The sequence below is a fragment of the Peromyscus maniculatus genome, chromosome X (genome assembly GCF_049852395.1).
Source record: "Peromyscus maniculatus bairdii isolate BWxNUB_F1_BW_parent chromosome X, HU_Pman_BW_mat_3.1, whole genome shotgun sequence".
NCBI classification, from domain to species: domain Eukaryota; kingdom Metazoa; phylum Chordata; class Mammalia; order Rodentia; family Cricetidae; genus Peromyscus; species Peromyscus maniculatus.
Window position 1 is genome coordinate 90,297,353 of NC_134875.1, and position 26,327 is coordinate 90,323,679.

The following is a 26,327-nucleotide window of genomic DNA, read 5'->3' on the forward strand; positions in this document are numbered from 1 at the left end:
AAACCATCACTTATTTTCCATGGCTTCTTAAGAAAAGATGAATAGTTGTGACTGTTCATGTGGCCCATGCTGCCCAAACTGCTTAGTAGTTGGCCCTTCACAGAAAAAAAATATTGCAAATTCTTGACATAAAGCTACATAGTTACTATGGATGTGCCTTAGAAGGATGGAGAATGAACAGGCAGGAGTCTGAATATCTCTCTTCAACGTATTCCATCATGTCATTTACTTTATGTGTTGAGTCATATCTTAAAATTTTGAAAAAAAAGGAGGGGGGATTGTCTATCTTGCATACTCCCTAGCTGCAACACAATATGCTTAAATATTACTCATTTTATAGATTGTGAACTTGAACTTAAGTTTGGAGAGGAAGGGTGCTTTAGCCAGGACCACAAGCTATTCAATAACTAACTAAAAAAGAAAACAAGAATCTACAGAAGTAAGTTCTAAACTGACAGTATATTCTCAGTAAGATAAATTTAGTAGGGCCAAAAGAAGAGAAGCTTACCAGTTGTGTACTTGTTATGGAAAGCTGTCTCAATCAATCTTCACATTAGATCTCACAAAGTCATTATGTCTGTCTATATTCGTTGCTTTGTTAGTTTGTAACCTAATGCACAGTTGCTGACTGGATATATACTATGTGTTGAGCATTCTTCTGGACTACAGAGATGCAGCAAGGAAGGAAACTAAAATGTATCTCTGTTTTCTGAAAGTTTATCATCTAGTCTAGTTTGGAAACAAGGATAGATAATTTAAGCATCTTGCTCAGTGTTAACAAAACGACAGTATCAGATATCAAATGCTCATGTATCTAATGGCAAACATTTTTACATTATATACCAGCCACTCATTCATGACCATTGTACCCCTTATTCTATTATCTGTGCTCTCCAAACACTGCTCACTTATACACATAACTATTCTTCTACCAATCCATCTACTTATATATCTATCCATTGATTTATTGATCAATTGTAATTTTCTGGATGCTGACAGTATAGCATACACAGTCTTCTAGCTTTTATCTTTAACCTTGGTGCCAGTGACATGGTGTAATAGTTAAGGGCATAGATCCAAGACCTAGGTTCCCTACAATTAACTGATTCCTGTAGCCCTTTATTACTTGCATGGTCTTGGGTATCTCAGTCCATTCTTCTGTGTCTGTATCTTCACATTTGGGAATATAGCTGTAATACATGCACATTATACAGTGTAGTTGTAAAGAAAAAAATAAATACACACATAAAGTACCTTGAATGGTGCCTGACACAGATGAAAAACTACATAAATATTTTACATTTCCTTGAGAGTCAAAATCCATCTCACTTGGCTCAGAAAATCAGTTTCATATGCAAAGAATCATTCACTAATCATATTATATTCCTCAGGGTCCTTTCAAGCCACACAAAATGCAGTCCTCTATATGTAGTAATATACAAAAATCTCCAAGGCATATACTTAATTGAAAAAAGGAAAAGTTGAAAATTGACATGTCAACACTTAATAATAAGTCAATATGTTTTCTTCTCCATGTCATCGATGCATGACAAAAAAATTACCTTTATTTTGAATAGGTTAATACCTGTGCAGGGTACAGAATTCAAGAAATAAAGCAGTTGTGTGTGGTGGTCCATTCCTATAGTCCCAGTGCTCAGGAGACTGAGACAGGAGAATTACTACAAATTCATAACAAGCCTGACTACATAGAGAGTTCTAAGCCAGCTTGGGGTACAGAATGAGACATTGTTTCATAATGTGATGAATAGTATGTCTTTCTTTTTTACTCAAACCTGTTACTCTGTCACTTTACCCAGAGGCAGCTACTGTTATCAATCTCTTGGGTATTCATGAAGAGGTATTCTTTGTCTTTACAATACATATGTATGTAATACACACACACACACACACACACACACACACACACACACTTTTCTTTACTTCATACATATAGCAATTTTAGACTTCCCCCTTTTCAATTAAATATATATATATATATAATATATATATATATGTGTGTGTGTGTGTGTGTGTTTTGGACAATTTTTGTCTATTACTACATATAGAAAGCCTCATTTTGTATGGCTGCAATAGAGTCTTTTGTGTTTAATATTTATGGCCAATTATACCTGCAGTTGTTAGCACCAACAAACAGCAATGTTGCAGTGTATTTTTTAACCATTAAATATATATCATTTATTCTTTGAGAGTACCAATGCATGTAAATGATGTGTTTTGATCATATCCACACCCATTCTCTCCATTAGAATTCTTTTCAGACCCTCCACCACCATATCTCCCTCCCAACTTCATTTATTCATTTTTGAATCCACTAAGTCCAATTGGTGCTGCCAGGTGACATGCCCTTGCTTCATTGTGACCTTGGAAGAGAAAGTACACACACAGATGATTCTCTTTACTTCAAAAGTTTCAGTACTTGGTTTTTTTTTTTTTTGTTTGATTATAAAGTACTCCATCTATGACTTGTTATGTGATGGATTTTAATAGGTCGTTTTAAGGAAAATGAATGTTTATCAAGCAGCTATGATTTCTAAGGCACTACATTAGACTGAAATATGGGCCAATCAAAACAAGGTTTGAGTTTGTCTTCAACATGCTTAAATTTATTTATTTATTTATTCAGAACTATTCCTATACTCACTTTTTATTTTTGAAATTATAATATTAAATTTCTCCCTCCAAACCCTCTCATGTACCCCTCCCAGATCTCCTTCAAATTCATGGCCTCTTTTTTCATTAATTGTTATTACATGCACACACACACACATTTCTACATATAATTTGCTCAATCTATATGATGTTACTTGTATGTATGTTTTAGTGCTGACCATTTCATCCTGGACAACCAATTGGTGTCCTCTGCTCTGGGGAAGACCACTTTTCCCACTCTCAGCTTTCCTCAGCTGCCTGTAGTTCCTTGTGTAGGCTTGAGACCTTGTAGTCTTTCCCCCATTCACTTTGGCATGTCCATTGGTGTTGTCCCTATTCAGCTCACATTTGAGCAGTCAAGTTCTTGAGACTGTAAGGGTCTAGCTTCTGGGAGATACAACCTCACAACAAACTCCCTAATCTTTTGGCTTTTACTATTTTTCTGTCCTATCCTCCACAATGTTCCTGAACCTTAGGTGTGTAGATGCTATTCACTGGGACTGGGTTTCACCACTCTGCATTTTGATTGGTTGTGGTTTTCTGTAGTGGTTTCTGTCTGTTGCAAAGAGAAGGTTCCTTGATGTGAAGTAAAGACTACAGTTGTCAGGTTAGATCCGAAAGGAGGAAATGGGAAGTCTGGGTGTGGAGTAGGGTGGTGGAGGCAGCATATAAGGGACCTGTGGGTGGACTGATTTATTTATTTTTTATGGATACGAGTGCTTGCTTATATGTATGTGCACTACTATGTGTCTGAAAAGCCAGAAGAGGGTATCAGATGACCTGGAAATGGAGTTACAGATGGTTGTGAGCTGCCCTGTGGATGCTCTAAACTAGGTTCAGGTCCTGTGTATGAGCAGCAAGTGCTCGTAATAGCCGGGCTATCTCTCTAGCCCTTTAAGGTGCTTTGATTGACTGGAGAAGAAATAAACCCAACTTGGGCTAAGTGCTGTAAGTATGTTGATAATTATAAGAAATATAGGAGTATAAGGTTTCAGAGGACTAGACTGGACTTTGATTAAAAGATGTATTTAAATGGTACTTTTAAGCTTCTTAGATAGCAAAGTTGGTGTGTGGTAGGGTGCTAAGAATCATAGGTGATGTACAAGGCATTCTAAGCTGAAGCTATAGCATAAAACAAATAATCTGTAAATCACATGCCATAGAAGTAGCTTCTGCATGCTCTGGTGTGTTCCTCAGCTATTTGGGTGGAAGGACTTATTTGTGTTCATAGTTTCAGAAGTTTTAGTTTGTAGTCAGCTGGGTTATTATCTTCAACTGATTATATGAGGCCCACACACTTCAGAGTGAGCAGTGTGCTCTACTTAATCTGCTGGTTCAAATGTTAATTACAGCCAGAAATACCCTCATAGACAAACCCAAAATAATGTTTGACCAAAAATTCAGGCACCCCATAGAACAGACACAATGACATATAAAACTATGACATAGCCTCACTTGTCATCCCACTCTGCTATGAGAATCACATTAGTAAATTGACTAATAGCCAAGAAAGAACTATGTAAACAATGCTTCTCTTACCTGTCTGAGGAACACGTATTCTTCCTGATAGGCCACAGGGGACAGAGATTTTGGTGGACAGGGTAAAATATTTTCTACTGCCCTGAATTCAGATCTTAGAAAAGCAGACCTAAAATTCTTCCTCTTTGAATGTGAAGAGATCCAGCCACAATTAATTTATAAGAAATAATCTTTCCTTCATACAAAGGTTTCCTGGATTTTCTGTTTAAAGAGAGACCAAGAAGGCCCAGGTTTTTGTCACATTGATGAAACTGAGTAACACAATGTGGGTGTTTCAGAACATGACTAGTTCTTCGAGTGACTAAGCTATTAACCAACAGAAACCAGATAATGGGGAACAGAAAAGCATTAAGCTGTCTCTGAGAGGTCCTATTGGTAAGATAGAGATAACCTATTAAAGCACTTGCCTGACACACCAAAAGGTGACATTAAAGCTGAGTCAGCTGTGTAGGGATTTGAGAAGAAAAAAAAAGCATCTTGACGCATTTGGATTGCAAGGAAAAAACAAGAGAGACGGTGAGGTTTGTGAGCCGAGAGAAGGCAGCAAGAACAGCATATGGAAAGGCCTTCCAGTTGATACAGTGTGACATACTTTGGAAAGACCATTGTGACCAGAATCCAGGGCAAGAGGGAGGTGAGTAGAAAGATGTGAAAGCAATCATGCATGTATCATCTCACACAGGACTGTGTAAGCTTAGATACAATGTATATTGGCTCTAATTGAAGGCAGTGCAGTTAAGTGGACAATAGTGTGGGCTCCAGAAGTAGAGTGCCTGGATTCAAATTTTGACTCAATCACTTCTTAGCTAGGTGACTTTTAGCATGTAACCTAATCTTTCTTTGCCTTGGTACTGCCCATAGGATTACTGTGCAAATTAAATGAATTAACATACTCCAGAGTATGAATGGTAATATTAGGCATCTAACAAACACTATTTAGTCTCAGTGCAATACAGAATGTTTATGATTGGAGAAGGTGACATTTATAGGCTGTGTGGAGAATGAATTGAAGAGGTGAAAGTGGAGAAGCAAAGCTCAGTTGAAAGATTGGTAGAAATAGTGGAGTTGAATAAAGGAGAACAGGTTGATATTCATTTCAAAGATGGGATCAAAGGAGCTTTCTACTGAATTAACTAAGCTGTAGGACAAGGTAAAAACAGTATTGGAGTTAGAATGTCTGGTTCTCCCCCTGAACAGCTATGTAATTTTGGGCAATCATTTAAATCTTTTAATGTTTCAGTTTCTTTATTATCTAGGCTTCTCTGGAGATGAGAGGAGCAAGGGATGGTGAGAAGAGAGATTTGTTTTTAAGAAATTGGTTCAAGAATCATGGATCTGGAAGTTCCCAATCTTCAAGGTAGCTAAGCTGGGGTTAATAATCCAGAAAAAAAAAAACACTTTTAGCAAAATATTTGGAATACTGTTTGACCAATTATCTCAGGACCACTGTTCTACATTGTAAGAGTGCTCATGTTAGTCCCTCTAAGGTTGGAGCTGAGATGTTTGGTCTCTGCTTTTTTAGTGTGGAGCTGAATACATTTCTTTCCTATCTCTCCAACATTACTATACCATTTGAGCTCTGCTGTGAGTGGCTACAATTAATTTGTTTGAAACCCCCTCCAGAGTCAAGCCTGCAGTACACAGCTTTCATAATGACCATTTGAGTATTTGTAAGATGGCATCTGTGTGTGTGTGTGTGTGTGTGTGTGTGTGTGTGTGTGGGCGCGCGCGCATATGCATGTATGTAAAGGCAATTATGTGTAGTGTGTGTGCACACATGTATGGCTGTAAAGGCAATTATGAGTGGCAGAGTGACTTTTGAATACACAGCAGACATTTTGTGTATGTTTGTAGAATGGATGAGTGAGATCCAGGGGCAAACTGTAGGTTACTTGTAGTTACCAAACCTAGAATTAGCCCAGGGATTTGCAGGAACTTTTTTTCCGCATAGGTGAAATGCAACTGAACTGGATATGCAGTGAGGTGAGGGTGATAGGCTAAGACTGCAAGCTTCAGAAATTCTTCCTGGGAAAATTGCTTAAGACCACTGGATACAGGTTTATCTATATGCCAAATGAGGCTTTTCTCTCTCCCTCCACTACATCCCCCAAAACGTAAATATTCCTCTATTTATAAATTCAGTAATATTTATTGAGTATCTGTTATGTAGCAGGCACTAATCTTGGTACTATACAGTGAATAAAACAGACAAAAACTTTAAAAATTAAAAATAAAACAAATTTAAAAATTATGTGAGTTCTAAGAAGTAAGGAGTGAAATATAGAACAGGGCAGAATGATAAAAAAGTTTGTGTGTGGGTAGTTACATTTTTAGGTTCCTATTTCTTGCTGTACTTCCCTCACAAGATCGCCACAAAACTGGTACACAATAAAAGGTCATAGTTTCTAGGAAGTTGCAAAATTCGTTAAAAATATTTTATCTATCTTATCTATCTATCTATTCATTTATTTATATGTGTATGTATGTACATGTATGCATAGTATGTATGTACTTGTGTGGTAGTTAGAAGACAACTTACAGAAGCCAGTTTTCCCAGGGGATCAAAGTTAGTCTGTCAGTCTTGGCATCAGGACTTTTATTTGCTGAGACTTCTTGTAGGCCCCCAATATCCTATTTAAATACAAGATGCAGCTAGTTATTCTTGGGGGGTAGTTTTCTTTAGATCTCTATATAAATCACCATGTTAATTGCTTTTGTGTCATTGTGACAAAATACTTGACAGAAACAACTTAGGGGAGAAGGGGTTTATTTTGGTTCGGGAATTTAGAGGTACAGTCCATAGTCCTTAGCTTCATTGATTCTGGGACCTTGTTGCAGAGTATCATGGTAGTAGGAATATGAGTAAGAGGAGGGTGTTTATTTTATTGCTGACAAAAAGCAGAATGAGCCGGGTGGTAGTGCCTCCAGCACTGGGCAGGCAGAGGCAGGCAGATGTTTGTGAGTTTGAGGCTAGCCTGGTCTACAGAGGACTAGCCAGGGAAGGACAGCCAGGGCTACACAGTGAAAGTCTGTCTCGACCCCTGCTCCCCACCCCAAAAAAAAGCAGAACGAAAAAATGTGTAGGGATGAATAAGTAAAATAACCTTCAAAAGCATGCCTCTAGCTAGGTCCCACCTCCTAGAGATGCTATCAGCTCCCAAAATAGTGCTGCCAGCTGGGGACCAGGCATTCAACATGATGAGCTTGTTGGGAACATTTTATATTGAATCCATAACAAGCTCCAGTTTTTGCCTAGAGGATGGAAACTTCAGTTCTATGTTTGACCCTGATATTGCAGTCTTTCCAAATTCCAAATGTATAGAATTGTATGGATTCCAAAGCACGTTTCCTAGAACTGTCTCTTCTGGCTCTTAATCTGTTGTTCTTTCCAATTCCATGAAGCAGTGGGTAGGAGTAGTGGTAAGTCACATTCTTACTTCTTATAAAATGAGGAGGATGACTTCTCAGGCTACTGTGAAGAACAAAGCAGAAATGTATATGCAAGGGCCTTATATATGAGCTGAGAGCAAGAATCTAGAGAACTGTGGTCCTAATGAAGGGACTTTCTTTCCTCTTTGTGAATCAGGTGTATGTGAGCCTTTTCTACTTGTACCATTTCCTTCTCTCTCTCTCTCTCTCTCTCTCTCTCTCTCTCTCTCTCTCTCTCTCTCTCTCTCTCTCTCTGTAAGCAGCTAAAGGAAGTTGGGGTAGCATTGAGCCTAAGCACCTATGAGAAATAGGAACAGTTTCAAGAAAATGGTGTATCATCTGTCAGTGGAATGGCAGCCACTGTTGTGCCCTCCTTGTTGACTCGCTATTGGGAGGCAAGACCTGGTACTCACTTTCTGATGTTTCTGTAGTTGATTCATTGCCTATAAAGGCTGTCATTTGTCTGTTAGTGGAAACTTCATTCTGAGTGCTGGAGGTGGAAGGGGAGAACCTTGAACAGCTGGAATCTTCATTTAGCACAAATCCATGTTTGTCTATAGCAAAGCTTCACATCCTAACTGAGTATATTTTATTCCATAGAGCTCATTTAAATCCATTGTGTCATTGTCGCTTTGGCAGGTATTATTTGGGTCTTCTATTTATAGATGAGGAAATTGAAGCTCACAGAATATGCTATTTGCCTGAAGTTAAGGGCAGAGATTGTATTCAAATCCTTAAACAGTATTATTTACTAGCATTTACTATAGTCTTATATGTCAGAAATTTCTCTTAAGTGTTTCACATCACATGTGTACCATCACTAACCCCCTTACAAACAACCATAATAATCTCCCTGCTTTAGATGAGACATAAAAGTGATTGTAGCTTTTGTGCTTGTTTAGAATGAAGGGCAGAAAGAATACTAAGATATTACACCATTCTCTCTATTTTAAGGATGAGCAGAATAAGAGCCAAGGACACTAAGTAGCTTGCTTAGAAGTCATATAATTAGCAGTATATAGAAGAAGTCAGGTTGAATCTCAGATGATTGGCTCCAGAGGTCAATGTTGGGTTTCATGCTCTAATGGTCTGTACTTTAACTTTTGAGACAAGGTCTCTCATTGAACCTGGAGATGCCCCATTCATTAATACTAGCTGGCAAACAAGCTTCAAAACAAGCTTCCTTCTGTCTCTGCCTCCCCAGTGATAGCATTAGAGATACACACTACCACACCCAGATTTTTATGCAAATACTGGGGAACTGAACTCGGGTCCTTATGATGACAAGCACCTTGCCAATTGAGCCATTTCCCTAGCCCTAAAGTTTGTGTTCTTAACCATGTAATATATACTGCTTCTAAGTCTAGGGCTTTTCCTAGCTTAGCTAAGTGAATTATTGAGATAGAGAAATAGGGGGTGGGGGTTGAGACTACTCAGCAAATTAATTTTCGAATAAATAGTATACTTACATGGTCAAACAAAATCAAACTATAACAATGAACAAGTTGGTATTGTTTTTCTACCTACTACTGGGTAAGTCACCAGCTTTATAGCTTTTTATGTATCTTTCTAGAGTTTTAAAATTTAGCTATGATCAGAGTAAGCATAGTCCTCCTTTTTTTTTTTTTTTTTTTTTTTTTTTTTACCCAAAAGATCACACATCAAACATACTATTCGGTATCATGCTGCTTTAACATACCAAGTCTTTCTGAACTCTTCCTGTCAGTCTACAGAGAGCTTCAGCAGTTTTAGCTGGAAACTCGGGGATTTCTATCAACCATTGTCTTGCAGGCATCTTTTTACCAAGCTTTGGTGGTATCCAGCCTACTCTTAACAGTTTCACTCAGGATATCATTGCAGAACTGTCTTGGGCTTCAGTGAGCTATATAAAATTTCAAACCCAGTTCCTTAGCTTGCCTCGCATATCATCCAGCTCCTGAAAAACTCTTCAGCTGAACTAATTGTCTTCCTCCTACTCCAATTTCAGCTTATTTATAGAATCTGCCTAACTACTTATTTATTTAAAACTAACTACTTATTATTTAAAAACATTTTATTAATTCTTTGAGAATTTCATACAACTTACTTTGATCTCTTCACCCCAACTCCTCCTCTTTTATGTAATTCTTGTTTAGTGTCTCTTTCTAAGCAAAATTCTATGCTTAATTTAATGATGAGTGCTTAGTGTCCCCAATGTCCATCCAGTGACTGAGAGTTGAAATGAAGCCTGCAAATCAAACTGAGGCATGGAGGTTAGGGAGTGGTAGCTGGCTGACTGAGTCATGAGGACCAAGCATGGAACTATCTAGGAAGAGCTTGGGCTCCAAAACTAAACATTGGGTCCTGATATTGACAGACGCATTCTCTGCTCGTCTCAGTCTTGAATTGATACAAATATGGTTTGGGCTGCCCCAGAAAGATCCTAATCCTCAAGGGAACTGTTGGCTATCCTCTGCGAGGCCTTTTGGATCTTTACTATTCTTTCCTAACAAGTCTTTTCTGTACCCTGAGTAGAGACAGATGGCCTGGCCTACAAGCTTGTTTGAAATAGAACTGAAATTGGCCGAAAATAAATGTGAAATAGGATTGAAATAGATCTAAGCAAAGGAACAGGAGGAAATTGCTGCTCTTATGTATTTATTCAGATGCTTATTCATGCCTGTCGGCCACAGGAGGGCGGTATAGGAAGTATTTCCTGAAGAAAGACCTCCTAGTGTCCAGCAGGGAACAGAAAACTGAAGAGGTTCTATTATTCTCAGCCTGTAGTCTGGCTCTTTTAGTTCCTTGTGGAGGAGCTCTTACTATCCAAGGCCCTTAAAGAGGCCAGGCAGGGCTATGAAGCAATGGTTGGCATTCACAAGCTGCAGCTGAGAGTGCTTTCTATGATGGACTTCCCCTTTATCCTACTTGGAGTCAAGAGTCCTGTGCTTTGTCCTTAATCCATTTAGTCATTTGCCCATTTAGTTATTCAGTCAGTGAATATGTATTTGTTCAATGCCAAGCACTGTTTTAGGTGCTTGGAGTAGAGCAGTCAAGAAAATAGTGTCTGTCTTCATGGAGCTTACATTTTATAAAAGGGAAACAATAAATCAATAAGCAAAGAACTGTGTAATAGTTCAGGTCATAACAAGATAAAGGGTTAGGGAGTGCCATACAATGCTCGAGAAAGTGGTCAGGATAGGACAATTCTGAGGAGGTGAAACAGCTAAACTTGTAGATAGTCAGGAGAAAAGTGATCATAGAGAGTCCAATTCATTCCCCTTCTTTGATTTCTCTCTAAAACTCTACCCACCCACCATCTAATTATAGTCAATGTATTTATTTAGCTTAAGGTAATAATTCATCATCATATGTTCAGGGAACCACCTGGGACCAAGGCCATGCCTGTTCCACCTTCAGCCAAATTGTTGAGGATTTAAAACAATCAGTGCTTTATTTTAAGCTACAACTGAAAAGGTTTTTGAGAAATAAGGAAGTTAAGAAACATGTTGGAAGATACAAAGCTACCAAGAAACAGAGCTTGAACTTCTATGTGAAAGTTTTAGAGTTTTTTAATCTACATTTTTTTTGATGAGCTACTCAAGGCATTGTGGATGCACCTTTGAACATCAAACATTTTGGCGAATTCTTTCTACTGAAGAATAGAAAGGAAGATGAATGTTCCGAATAAGAGTTCTACTCTGTTCTCCATTATCACTTCCACCTTGATACTTGGATACATACTCTGAAGGATATAGAGTGAAAGGCACCAAGCCTTGGAAGAAATGGTCATGTTAGGGGCTGGAAAGATGAATTGGTGATTAAGAATGCTTGTTGTTCTTGCAAAGGACTGGAGTTAGGTTCCCAGCACCTATACTGAGTGGCTCACAATCTCCTATAATTCAAGCTCCGGGGGATCTGATATCATCTTCTGGCTTCTGCAGGCACCTGCACTCATGTGAGCATACATAATTGCAGACAAATATGCACACTGATAACAAAATATGATGTAAAATAAATGCTACATTGATCTTTATGGAAAGTTTTGTGTAGGGGCAAGTGTTTAGTAGGAATTAGAGTTTGAATCTCTAATTGATACTAACAGAGAAAAGGGTAGGCTTTGAAAACAAATTTCAGTTCAAATCCTTCTATTTCTATATCCTACCTATATTGTTGTGGCCAAATGATGTAAACACTCAGATATAATTTCTTCCTCTTTAAAATAATGATACTAATTCTATAGTCTAAGACTTTTGGGGACAATTAAAAAAAAACATGTTTAAGCCCAGAACCATAACATATGGCCTATTCTTGATCCCCTAGACTTCTATCTATGTACATTGGAAAGAGATGATTTGTTTTTTTCTTCTTTATTATTAAATTCTCCAACTCACTCTCTAATCATTAACAACTTCATTAATTAGCTGACTGTGCTTGGAGCACTTAACATATAGCATTGAAATTATGTACATCATTGATTGTCTTCTCCATGAGAGTTCAAGCTCTCTGAGAACCTTGTTAGCTGTCAGAATAAGTGCTTACTGAATCAGGCTTATTTTAGAGTAGTACAGATATCTGTGCTGAATAATTAAACAGGTGTTCTTGTTCTTCAGAACTTGATTCTCGTACACAGAATGGACAGACATAAAAATACAAGAGCATCTAGTAACATAAATAAACTAACATCAGCAACACAAACGAATGGATTTAGTATCCGGAGACTGTGACAAGCATCAAGAATCAATGAGTATGCTGGGTTGGAGATTGAATGACAAGTGAGTAGAGTGTGGGAGGGCTCAAGATAAAATGTGAAACTTTTCTTGAGAGTGCTTCCTGGCAGAGGTGGGACGTTGGGATCTGTTTGAAACGTGATAAACAAAAACCAACCAGAAATGGACTGTTATCTACCAGAAAGAAAGGTTTCATGCCTAGAAATCTATTGGATATGGGAGAGTAGAACAGTGAAATGTGTGATGGACTGAGTACACCTCTAATCACTACAGTGACAGGGAAGGGATTCACCCTTTAGACCAGATTAAGAAGGACAGCTCATTAAGTACATCGAAAGAAGGCAGTGGGCTGGGTAGTATCTAGAATGCTACTTGCAGCTTAGGGCAGCTTAGAATACTGGGTGGGAATGGGGGCGTTTGAGGTGTGTGGGATGTTGTCTCTATTTAGGAGAAGTGTAGTTTCTTGGTATGTAATTTGAGTTGTGCAAAGGATTATTTAGATTGGCCAATGCATAGTTCTAAGAGGCTAGAATGATCCACACTCTATGTGATCTCCAGTTGTGCAGTTTATGCCATGCAAATCAGGGTCCTGTAGATAAAAGCCTTTCTGATTGGTCAATGTTCAGTCCAGATCAAGGGTGCTGGAATGCAGTTTTGTGGTGTCAAGTTACAGGATTCTTGAACCATGCTTGTGAAAATTAGGGACAAACTCCATTTTCTGGTCTGTTAATGACCTTCCCACCATAAAGCCCAGTTCAGAAGATTGAAGCAGTTTATCCCTAGGACCCAGGAGATAACTTATCATGTAAAAGAATAGGCTTTAGAACCATATTATTTGTATTTATATTTGTATCGTTGCTAGCAATGTGACGTTGGACAAGTTATTTGACTCACTTGGTTTCAGCTTTCATATCTCTAGAATATATATATATATATATATATATATATATATATATATATATATATAAAATTCTGAGAATTAAAATAGTTTACACATTAAAAGGGCTTGGAATAGTACCTGGCACAGAATAAGTACTTAATAGGTGTTAACTATTATCATTTCCTGCAAAACTGAATGTGGGTCCTAAGAAATAATGTGAACTTGGAAATATTTATATCCCACATCCTCTCATGAATGAATACCTTTTCATCCATAGCTGTGAGAGTAGTTAAAATATCTGTCTCAAAGTGATAGCTACCAACTAAGATGTACCCTAAGACTTAGGGGCTATCTCTGGAGGGAAGGATTTTCTCATCATTATAAGTATTGGAGTTGAAAGTAGGTAACCAAGATATTGAAGAAAACAAGAAAGTCTCAGAACCCTTCATACTTGACAGCAGAAAGGCCAGTTAAGGGTGGAAAATATTACTGTTTAAAATGAGAGGAGTTTTTGTTTTACATTTTGAATACAAGTTACCTACACCTTATTTATAGAGGACTGAGATCCAATGACATGCCGAGAGTGTGAAGTATCCCTAAAGTACCTTTAAGGCTCAAAGCACAAGAATTTTGGTTTTTACTCTGCCAACAGTTAGCCATGTAATCTTGAACAGATCGTTTTTCCAAATCTCAGTATCTGGAATATGAAAGTTCTGATTTTTCTCTGTGATCCTATAAGGCCTCTCTGTTTCGAAGATACGACTCTTTAAGTGGAGACTGGTGGATGAAGGCAACATGATTGCATTTAACAAATGATTATGAAGTCTTTGATAGGTGTCAGACATGGTGATGAGCATGGGTGAAGAAAGTACGGTCAGAGAAAGCCTAGTCTGGAGGAGGTGACACCTGAACTGAGCTTTGAAGCAGGGAATGGGAAGATGGTACAATTTACCTAGGCTATGAAGCCAGAAAACCTGGTGGAGTACCAGAACTACTGTAGGTTCTGCGTAGCTGTGAAATAGAAAATGGAAGTACACTGGTAAAAGCTGAGGGTAAAGAGATCAAAGAATACCATGTGGGCAGGACATTGTATGGCATGCTATAGAATTTGCCATTAAGAGCAGTGGGGAGCCACTGAAGGCATTAGAGCTAAGGAGTTATATAAGTTGAGTCTCAGCTGGGAGAAATAAAGCATGTTAGTTGTTTTCAGCAGAAAGTGTCTTAATATAGAAAATTAAGGGCTTATAAAATTGGTGAAAAGGCGAGGCTTGGGCTGGACTTTCAAAATTGACTCCCAGAACCTTATCAGACTAGTTCCTATCTCTGCAACTAGGGGGAAGGTGAGGCATCAAGGATTCTGGGATTGCTTTCCTTTATTTGCCTTCTCAAAATCAAGAAGCTGCCTTTGTTCTGACTGTTGAGCAGTAGCTCTTCATGTCTTCCAAATAAAGAAAAATGGCCCATTCTCTGGGCCTCAACAAGTGTAGAGATAATCACCAGACACCAGGACTTATGGTAACAAAGCTACAGAAACCTCTAGTGTCCATGGTGTTCCTGAACAGAAGCAGTGGTGATATGGTTTTCTGCCTTACAATCTCCTGTCACTACATCCACAATGCTGGCTACAATGGAGTCTGGGAAATGAAAGAGTTTGTTGAGTAGTTTTTGGTTTCTTTTTCTTTTCTTTTCTTTTTTTTTTTAGCTTTTCAGCTATATACAAAAGCAAGTTTTACCTTAGAAAATAATCTACATTATTCATCATAGGATCAATAAGAAGAAAATTCTTTTGAGAGAGATAATTTGGGCCAGAGAGTAGAGGCAGAACTGAGGATGTAGAGTAGCACTGGGGACCAGGTAATGGATGGTAATAGACCTGAGATGAAGAAGAACCGATTGATCAAAAGGTAATGGCAGGAAGAAGCAAAGGACACAAATAAGAAAGAAATTGAGGGTGAAGGAAATCAATGGGCTCTGGATACTGGTTAGTTTTTGCAGACATGAAGGAGGGACAGTTCTTACTGATCCTTTCTGGCTATTTTGTTGTGTAAAAGCCATTCTCAAGAGGCAGGGAACTCAAGGGGAAGAATAATGCTTTCAGATGTGGGAGAGAGATGACTTTGCTTTAAGACTTATTAACTTTGAGGTACCCGGGAAACATCCAGAAGGACACAATCAGAAAGCAGTCAGAGACTCATCCTGGACTTCAAGAGAGCTCCTTGAGTATCAACAGCAGAGAAGTAAGTGTTCTGCTTAGCTGCAATCAAATGCCTCTGTCTGTTTTATTTTCCACTTGTGCCCAGGAAATTTGTTGAAAGGAGGTGTATGAGTGTGTGATGTAAGTGGTAATTCAAGCTTTGGGAGTAGATGAGCTTATTCTGGGGCAGTATAGAATTGAGAAGATAGAAGAGCTGAAAGTAAAAGGATTTTGAGAAACCATGACATTAATGACTGGATGAAGAAAAACGCAGGTAAGACTAGAAGACAGGTCATGTATATGGTATCTTTAAGGCAGTGGGGGCATTTCAGGAAAGAGAGGAAGCCATAGGAGAAAGACAGAGATGAAACTTTAGCAACATATTGTTTCTATGGGAAGTTAGAGATAAAGCTAGGTTATGGTAGGTTGAGGGGTCAAAGAAAATGAGGAAATCGTTCTAGTTTTCTTCTGCTGCTATGACAAACACCATGACCAAAAACAGCTTAGGTACTGATAAGACTTGTTTCACCTTACATTTCTGGGGCACAGTCAGTCTTTGAGTGAAGTCAGACAGAAACTCAAGACAGGAACCAGGAGGTAGAAACCATGGAGGACTGCTGCTTTCTGGCTTGCTCGATGGCTTATGCTCAGCTAGCTTTCTTATATAGTCTAGGAACAACTGTCTGGGGATGGTGCTTCTCAGTGTCCTGGACCTTCCTACATCAATTAGCATTCAAGACAATGTCCCACAGACAGGCCACAGGTAAATCTGATCAGTCAATTCTTCAGCTGAGGTTTCTAATTCCCAGGTGACTCTGGTTCTAACAAATTGAAAACAAAACTAAGCAGCGCAGAAGTGAACTAGATAAGGATCAGATTTTTAGGGGAAATTCTAGTTGTATGGATTATAGCAGTTATGAGAGTCACTATCTGCCTCAACATAATCTTTAAGAGATTTTAAGCTGGGTGTGGTGGTGTGAACATTTAATCCCAGTTCTAGGAGACAGGGGCAGATCTCTGGGACAGCCAGAGGCACACAATAGAGAAAGAAACCCTGCCTCTCAAAAAAAACAGATTTCAAATAGTTTTGACTATTACTTATCAAAAAAATACATTTCACATCACAAACTAATATTTACATTTATATTTTTATAAATATAAAATATAGATATAAAAATGCAATAGGTACTATATGGAGTAGGATTTACCTTAAATACATGGATATTTCAGGGAAACAGAATGATAAAAAACCTTGTGTATCTCTTCCAGTTAGAACAATATTTTTTTATGGTTGAATAATATTCCATTGAATGAATATATCTATTCAGCAGTGGGTGGCTGCTTAACTTGTTTTCATCTTTTGGCTATTATGAATAATGTTGCCACGAACATTTATATATGAATTTTTGTGTGTGCTTTTTTCCTTTCTCTTATGTACATATCTAGGAATAGAGTTTATTTAATCAAATGGCTACTCTATTTTTTTTTTAGCTTTGAGGAACTATTAGATTATTTTACAAACTGGCTGTATTATTTTACATTCCTATCAGCTATATGAAGGCTCTAATTTTTGGTACTTCTAGGATCAACCCGAGTCTCCTGCATCGCAGGCAAGCACTTTACCACCTAGCTATACCTCTAAGCTCGTTACCTGGCATTTTGTTTTAAACTGTTATAGTGAGTGCAAATTGGCATCTCATTACCAAAAATGATATAATAAATATCCCATATTTGCATTTCGTGCATTTGGTTTGAATTTCCCTGATGGCTAACCATGTCGAGTATCTTTTCGTGTATTAATTGGCCATTTCTTCGCATAAATGCTATTCAGATCCTTTGATAAGTCTTAAATTGGGTTATATTTCTTTTTAATGATTTTATTACATTTATTGTATTTTATTTATTTATAATTTATTGGAGGAATGTGGGAAGGTCAGAGGACACTTGTGAGAATTGTTTCTTTCCTTTAAATACATGGATCCCAGGAATCTAGCACAGTCTATCGGGATTGGTGGCAAGCATGTTTATCTGTTGAGCTACCTAGCTGACTCATAGTTCTTTTTAAAAATTATTTAATTATTATTATTACAATGTAAGTGCACGTGCTATGGCATGCATGTGGAGGGCACCGGACACATTTGTGGAGTTGGTTCCTGTTGCCTATCTTTTCGTGCCATGTGGGGATCAAATTTGCTGTTAGGCTTTTCTTTCTGAGCCATGTCACCAACCCGTGGGTTAGATTTCTACTTAGTCTGGGTACAAGTCTACCGTCAGATTCTATTTGCAGGGATTTCTCTCTTTTATGATGGGGGTTCCACACATATGATAGCATTCTTTGAAGCCAGTACTTTTAAATTTGGATGCAGTTAAATTTCACTAATTTCTCTTTGGTGGCTTGTGCTTTTCCTATAATTAAGAAACCAGATCCAAGGTCACAAAGGTTTACCCTTAGTCCTCCTACTTTGTTAGTCACTATCATCATATCTAAACATTTCATAGTAATATCTTCAATATCATTAAGTATTTGGGTTGTGTTCAGATTTCTAGTTGTCTCATATGTTACAAATGCACATATATTTGTATATGCCCAAATTCCACCTCAGGCAACTGAGTTATTTGTGAAGAGATCAATTTATCTGCGAAAACTGGATTATTGATCTTGCAGTTTTTCACAGTGTACATTTTATAATCAGAATCCTTGTACTGCAGTAGCCCTGCCTGCTTTGGCCCTCTGTGTGTCTGGTAATTGATAACTGGATCAAAACCCTGATCTGATTTGGGCTTTTTGTTGTTGTTTTGTCAAGAATCATTCAAAAGTGACTGCTCTATGACCTAAAATGTGTAAAGTGTGGTCTCATTTGGAGTGCATTCTATCCCAGAGGGCCCGAGACTATTTTATTTATGACCTGTACCCATTCAGAATTTCTAATAATTTAATTAAGATAATGACTGTCTGAGTCTCAAAGACTTCTAGAGAATAGCAAACAGTTCCCATTCCTCTTAAGAGCCCATAGTATGCAAACAGTTCCAAATTTAAGTTTGTTATAGCTCCACCTAATCCAGTTTCTTTTTTCTCTCCACTGTTACCTACCCCTTAACTCCGAAGGTCATACGAATCTAAGAACACGAAAGCCTCTGAGAGATTATATATATAAAGGAGTTCTTCCTTTTTGAGGGCCCAGGCAGTTGTAGAAAGTACACATATTTTTCTGAAGTTGGAATGCTGGAATTTCACTTTATTCTCCCAGAAGCTATGTCTCATGCAGCAGAGTGGAGATGGAAGCCCAGAGAAGGTAAACAGGTTGCCTCAAAGTTTCACAGCCAAAAAGAACTCAGAGTAAATTTGAACCCTTCTGACCTTTAGTTCAAGACATTTTCCCTCTAGATGTAGACTCAAAGTTGTAAACACTGAACAGAGCAATGACTACAAGCAGATTGCAAGATTTTAAAAACTTTATATATGGCAAATATTTAACCTATAGTTGGCTTTTCTTCTTCGCACTCAGGAGGGAGAGTACGTGTTAACTGTAGTGTGAAGAAACCATTATCTGGGAAGGACAGGGCAACTAGAGCAGAGAAAACCAAATAGAATTGAATTGTGGCTAAGTTGGTGTCCCAACGGTTGTGTCCACAGCACTGATTAGTGAGATTTTGGTGCTGATTGTGAGTGGTCTGTAATTTAATTTAGGCAGTGGCCATACACACATTTGCATCTTATTGGCCCAGGCTCCAAGAGGGGCTGCCGAGTTATATGCCTCTCACCAACCTACCTATCCACATACCTGCATTTCCTATTCCTTCTCCCTTCTCTCCATCCTTTATCCTGGCTTTTTCTCACCCTTCTCTTTCTTCACTCTAGCCTCTATTTCTTCTTCTTTAGTCCCTTCCTATCTTTCCTTCTCTTTCTCCTTCTCATAGAAGCTCTCTCTGCCCTCCTCCTCCTTCTTTATCATGCCTGTTCCCTTTCATTTGGTTCTGTTTGCTTCCTCCCCCTTTCTCAGTCTTTTCCCTCGTCCTTCAGTCTCTTACCCTCCCTTCCCCCACAAGTTCCTCACCCCCACGTAAAAACCGACTGTTGGTGGCTCCCGAAGAGAGAGCAGAGTCTGTGAGCGTTGGGTCCTCCGATTGGCTGTCATTGCTAGCACACCAGCTCAAGTCTCGCCTCTCGGCACTGAATGCGCAGCTGCAGCATCTGCTATTGGCTTGTTCTCCTGTCAGCGTCTCAGTCAGCAACTCACGCTGGCGCCCCCAGTCTCTGCGTGAATAAAAAGGCAACCTACCGGCTGAGGTGGGGGTGGGGAGAGGAGAGGGAGAGGGCCAGCTAGGAAAGGCTAGCAAGAGTGGCTGGTAGCCTGGAATCCCTTTAAGAGAGCTAGCAGACGAGGCATCGTAGGAAAGCTAATGAACTAGAAAGAGTAGGGGAGACTGAGACTGACCGGTAGCCAGCTAGACAGACGGACGCATGCCCGGACAGACTGAAGGCTCTGGAGAACTGATAGGTTCTTTTTGCCTTTCTTTTTGAAAAGCAGGATTTTGATTTTTTCATTGGCGCCCAAGAGAGAATGCTGGACTCTGCTACTTCCAGCTCAAGCTAAGATTTCTCAGCTAGGGAACAGAGAGCAGCCCAGTCCCGCAAGGGGGAGGGAAGCAAAAGCCCCTGCCTCCAACCCCCTTCCCTCCCCCGGACAAAACTCGGGGGACAAACCCAGACCTTCCCTAACCATCTGACTTCCTCCTTTCCTTTTTAGCATGGTGACTGTATGGACAGTCTGACAGAACAGAGATTGACATCTCCCAATCTGCCGGCCCCCCACCTGGAACACTACAGTGTTCTGCATTGCACCATGACCCTGGATGTGCAAACTGTAGTCGTTTTTGCCGTGATTGTAGTCCTCCTGCTTGTCAATGTCATACTCATGTTTTTCTTGGGAACGCGCTGAATGGAGTCCAGCCACCTGAGCTGTTGCGAACTCTCACTTTGATTTCATCCCAAGAGCCTCCGAGGGGGAAAAAATCAAGAGAGACAGTCTGAGACAGGGAAAGAGAGGGAGAGAAAGAACAAGCTTTCTTACTCAGGGGGGAAAACGTTTTTGAGCTTCAACATGGCCTCGCTGTGATATGTATGACGTTGGTATATTATCTCTCCCTAAATCTTTTGTCATGTCTTGTCTTTTAAATATGCCTGTGAGTGTAGTTGCTTGTTGCTTGAGTGAAATTGTTGGTAAGAAATGTTTTCTATTTAAGTGTGCATGTTTGTGTGCATCTCTATGTGATGTTTGTAAAGCAAGCTGTGTCCTGTTAAGGTGGCTTTGCTGTTTGTGATGTTTTGTTAACTCATTCTTTTAAAAACTACCTTTAAACTCTGTTACGGAATTTTAATCAAAATTTCTCTCTTGCTATCAGAATACATTGGCGTTTGTTTGGGGCTGGGGTTGGAGGAAAGTATTTATGGAAGGGCATGATGAATTTTTGGCATTCTGTGAAAGTCTTGCACTGGTTGTTTAGAAGGGAAGAAAAACCTATGCAAGAAATGGATTTATGGAAAATAGTCTCTAAATGAGGAGCAAGAATTTGGGAAGTGACACACCAGGGTGCCTTGAGTTGGCACTTAGTAACTGTGTCCTTTGAATTTCAATTTTGCTGTTCAGGGTTTCCAGTTTCTGATTTGGAAAGCTGCCCTCATTAAAACATTTGGTAAAGCAGGAAAGTGTCATTTTCTTTGCAATCATGAAGTAGAACAAAAAGTATTCCTTTAGATTTTAAATTAGCAAGAGAGGATTTTGACAAGTTGTTTGGACTCCTTTTCCCAGATATTATACCCTATGATTTGAGTTTGAAGATTTTTTTTTCTGTGTCTCACTCAGAAAACAAAATCTAGCATCTTATATAGTTTGTGAATAATAGTGTTGGGTATGGCTCCTTTGGGGTAATATCATTTGCAGTGGTGTTCATGAACTACTTCAAATAGAAGTTGACAGTGCTGATGAGATTTATTTCCTTGTTTGTTGCTTAAGAACAGAGGTCTCTGAAACATTCGTGTAACTGTAAGTATGTAATGTGCTAAATTAAGAGTTTGGGCACAAAAAAGGACGCGTAATGGGATGAGAGCTTGGGAAACGTGAGCTAGAGAATGTTTCAATTTGAGATATGTCTGTATTATATAGCTGTGGTGGTATTTGCTGTTTATTACTATTTTATTTTAGGTTTCTGTTTTGGCTGAGATACCTCTTGGCAAAGCTAGTAAACAATTGTTTCTGATACCAGTGTGTACATAATATTTGCTTTTTTCTTGTTTTTTTCCTTCTTCTATGCTGATGCAGGCAGATATTCCTCATTCCGTTGCTTACCTGACTTGAAACGGTGCCATTTCTGGCTCATACAGCAGTGAATCATGCCACATACACGCCCACACACATGCTTCTAGCTATACTCATGTGGGCGGCTGCTCATGTGTGATGTGCAAATCAGCTAGCATTATGCTGTCAATTTTCATGTCTTGTTCATTCTCTTTGGAAATGGTTATTGAGGGGGCCTGAAAATTGTCCTGATAGACGGAGAGAACATTATTTAATGGCATCAAGTTGAGGTTTTGAACCTTAAGGTGTGCTCTAGTTGACTCAGTGTGGGTGAGAAGCTGAGCAATTTTTTCTCCTTGTTTGCTACCATGATATAAGCATGATCTGGGAAGATTGCTGACAGTAATTTCATATTTATCATTCTTTGGTCTTTTTGTGAGGGCCCCTTGGGTAGAACCAAGAACCTCACTGAAATGAGAATCTTGTATGATTATTTTTTTACCTGTTTGCTTCAGAGAAATATTTAAAGTAAGCTTGTTGTTTTTGAGACAAGGTTGGAGAGTGGAGAAAAGCTCATTCCTGGGATGCTGCAGATGTAAATGTTCTCTATTCACTGGATGTTTGATAGTGGGGCTTTTTTTCCTCTCTCCTCAGTGAGTTTGGGATTCCCTATAACATTGACAGTTGGAAATCTTTGGGCCAGGTGACTTCCACGTTCTTGCATTCTGTGATTTTGGCCACCATAAGGACTTGAAATCAGAGGGAAATGAAAAGGAAAATGAATTATTAACCAAAGGGACTGGAGAATATATATATTTGCAGCATACATTTTTCTCCTAAGGGATTTTGTTTGGTTTTGTTAGCTACTTGGTCAAGAAATGACAATTCCAACACTAGAATACTTTTGACTTTTTATTTATTTTATTCTAAAGGGAAAAGGAGTTTCTATAGCTAGTTTTTGACCCAGGTTTATGACGAAGTAATGTCATGAAATACCTGACAAACCCTTGAGAGAAAGCCTTTGGGAATGTATGTGGGTATGGTGGTGCCAGTGTATTTGTGGATGTATGTGCATGTTCTCATCTGTGTGTGGTGAGGCGGGGGGTGGCTTGTAAATGCTCCTGCGTGTGGCTGTAGAGTGCTTGGTATAGGAATCTGTGAAAATAACATGGAGTTCCACAGTTCTAAAAAGGCTTCCCTAGGGCTGGGTGAACGTCAGCTCTCTTCATCCTCCTGCCATCACCTAAGGTCTTCCAGGCTAGAATAGAGGGGCACTTTGAATGAGCCCTGCCATCAGTAATTCAAGCTATAAAGGCTCACACTTCATCAGTTCAAGAGCTGTTACTTGTGAGATGGCAAGCCACCTCAGAGCAGCCAGAAGTGAGTTTAGGGAGTAGACAATAGGGTGCTGGTGTGACTTTAATTGTGTGAATTCTGAAGTCTTCATATTTCTCCTTCAAATGTGTGAATGCATGCAACAGGAGAGGAAATGGAAGAAAATGAGACATGTTTCTGCTCCTTTCTGCCTTGTCCTAACTTTTCCTTTCTCCTTTTCCTCTCTCATCTGTCACTCTAAGTACTTGAGATGTAAGGACGAGGATGGGCTTTGGGGCCCTGATTTGTTTAAACTTTTTCTTATAAAGCCCTTTAGTTCCCTTCCCCACTGTCTTACCCTTTTGCAGAGAGGATAAGCTTTTGCTACTGGGAGGGTGCTAAATCCATGCTGAGGGATTTTAGCTCTCAGCTCCCCACCCAGGAGTTAAATAAAATGCCTTATACTGGTATCCTAGTAACCCATGAATCACCCTGCAACCACTGAGCTTCAGAGCCCACTCTTTAAAGGCACAGGCACTATGGTCTCTGTTCAACAGAAGCTAGAAGTGATGCTATTTGGGGAAGAACAGGATAAAAAGAAAATCTTCATTGCCTGAAAATGCCTAGAAAATATATTCACAGTACGCATGGAGAGCCCAGCCTTGTACATCCAGGGCGACTGTTTATTGGAAAATGGTTCATGAGTTTTACTCTGTCTTTAGTCACTACCCTCATTTTTAAGATTAACTAAGCCATTTCACTGCCTATCTTTAGTGTAGGAAATTTGTAGGTTTTGAAATAAATATTTTACCCCAAGTTTTGGCTTTAGATAGTGAGACAGTGAAGTGCTAGTTTGGTGGAACAAACTGAACAGCATATTTCATTCATTAAGACAGGTCTCACCTGTCAGAACCTGCAATGTCTGCTTCTGTACTTCGCTGGAATTTTGTTTGTAGCTCAGGGAAGCTTGCCAGCCCAGCTGTAGTGTATGGCAGCTGTGTGTGTGTTCTTTTCCTGTTTCAGTAGTTTTTGACTGGGAAGTGGGGCAAGTTAGGAAAGGCATTTTGATTGCTGAGCTGATGAATGGGGCTTGGGCCTTGGTTCACCTGTACGACTCTGTGTGTGTGTGTGTGTGTGTGTGTGTGTGTGTGTGTGTGTGTGTGTGTGTGTGAGAGAGAGAGAGAGAGAGAGAGAGAGATTGTGTGTGTGTGTGTGTGTGTGTGTGTGTGTGTGTGTGTGTGTGTGTGTGTGTGTGTGTAAGCTTCCACGGAGCTGAGGGATCCCAATAAGCCTATGGATGAGATGCCCCACTGTGTGGTGAGGCCCAAATTTAGAGTGATTGTGCACGGAAGACACACTCTGGTGGTTGCAGTGATGGTGCTAAATAAATATGCCCTCTTTAGCCTGTCTGCTTACATTGCATCTGATCCCACGGTGTGCAATGGGAAAATTGAGCCTTTGTTCCCAGAATATCTCTTGCAGAGCATCTAGTAGCTCTTTTGTAAGAAGTATAATGGAGGAAGCAAATCTTGGACTTTCTAACCCTTATTTAAAGCTTTGCAACTTCTCTAGGCTGTGTATCTGGCTTTCCAAGAATCCTTTATTAAAGCTTAGTTCTTCCAATATGTGCCCAGAGTGTCTCTTTCTGTCCTTATGGATCTAGCACTCTAGAATATTTAATTCATTATGCTTTGCCCTGGCACCAAAGTACAACGTGGAAAAACTAGAAAGGAGAAAGGCCTCCAGGAAAGAAGCTGTTAATGGCTATGTCAGTAACACGTTGTCAATGCATGGGTCTCTAAAGTTTGCAAAGTGATTTTTACATCTTTTCTAATTTTACATCATATTAGCCATTTGAAATGGGTAGGGATGCTTGCTGTTCCCAGATTTACAGCTGAGAAGAGTAAAGGTGAGAACTGTAGGTGGGTATGCCTTTCTAACAGTGAAGTAGGAACATCAGAGTTGATCTTTTCCAGTTAGGATGAAGCTTAAAGGGGTCAGGTGAAGAGGGAGGTGTGTATGAGTCATTCCTGAAGTCACGTGGCTTCTTTGGATTTGCATGCTTACATTTTTAGTTCTTTTTAATACTTCTCCTTTATATAGTACTTTTGATAAAAAGTTGGTTCATGAAATGTCTTGAACAGTCAACAAACAGTTGTGTTTAGCTAGTCTTATGAGAATTAAATGTCACTATTTCGATTCTTCAAGGTAAAAGCCAAAATGAATTGCTGAAACCTAAGATACAAAGTGTTTTGGAGGGACTAAGTTTTCATGCAATTGTCCTTTTGGAGGCAAATATACTTTTATATATTTATTTGAAAATGTGTTAGCCAGGTTTGGGTAGCTCGTTTAGTATTCACCAGACCCTGGATTTGAGCCCTAGTACTGCCCCCAAAAGTAGAAACTAAGAACAACAACAAAAACTGTGTTACCCCCAAACTGATCATGCTGCTCAACCTGGACCCCAACTAAGATCAAACAAGCAGGGGCTTCAATCTCTCTGTGAAACTGATGATTGAGTTGAAACATCCTCAAGATGATTCAAATATGCAGCATACCCTTTTGTGTTTACTACAGTCCTCTTTGGAAATTGGTCTTTTAAGTCGGTTTGGGATTTTTTGTTGTTGTTGTTTCAAAACGTATTTGTTTTGATTGGTTTATTCTTGTAATTCTTTATGAGTTTTAACTTTTCTCATCCCATGCAAGAAACTCAATTTATTTCTAGCTCTGTATCACTTAAAATATTTTATTTTGTTTATGTTTATTGTTTCTGCCTTTTGGAGGTTTGAAGTTTGTTCTTCATATCATACAAAAGATTAGCAATGTCTAGTAGTACTGTGTTATTTAAAATTTGAAAAAGATTCACACAAGTTGATTCAAAGAATGTTCTGTAGGATGAGGTTAATGTTACTCCTTGGATACCTTAATAGTGCCTCCTTTTAAAGTTGGAGTTTGTCAGTTTTCCTTTGTATCTGGTCAACAGTGTTGACTTAATCTATCAGTGCCATTATCTGTCCTACCGTTGTGCTAATGAGGATAACATCACATGAGATTTGTTTTGTATGCCTAATGGGCACAGGATACACCCCATTTATAGCTATTATCTGTCAAATGAGTGGTCTCATTAGAAAAAGAGTAAGTTGCTTGGCATCTCACTCCTGGTAAGTATTATTGCAGGCACCACTGTGCCCTGTTTTCTCAGTGTCCACAATCAGTTGTTTTCTAATTGGGTCCAGGGTCTAGCTGAAGGTCAGTCCCACAGTTGGAATTTTTCCTTGTTGGGAATGCAGAACATC

The 26,327-nt window shown here is 39.1% G+C and overlaps 2 protein-coding genes across 11 annotated transcripts in view; both read left to right on the plus strand.

Moving 5' to 3' along the window:
• Positions 1-26,327, plus strand: part of Arhgef9 (Cdc42 guanine nucleotide exchange factor 9) — a 162,148-nt gene that overhangs the window by 12,192 nt on the left and 123,629 nt on the right. For 2 of the 10 annotated variants that reach the window (XM_076562307.1, XM_006981192.4), the window contains exon 1: positions 20,403-20,541. The exons of 3 other annotated variants lie outside the window; for them this stretch is intronic. Coding sequence is in view for 4 of the 7 variants with exons in the window: in XM_076562305.1 (XP_076418420.1) it covers positions 20,540-20,548 (9 nt within the window). In the remaining 3 variants the exon portion in view is untranslated. Of the gene's footprint in view, positions 1-19,621; positions 19,710-20,402; positions 20,553-26,327 lie in introns of those variants that run through there. 5 more of the 10 variants (XM_076562305.1, XM_015999690.3, XM_076562304.1 and 2 more) reach the window with 3 other exon arrangements.
• LOC143270936 (uncharacterized) lies at positions 20,182-20,361 on the plus strand. The gene has a single exon (XM_076562308.1). The coding sequence runs from the start codon at positions 20,182-20,184 to the stop codon at positions 20,359-20,361; it is 180 nt and encodes a 59-aa protein (XP_076418423.1).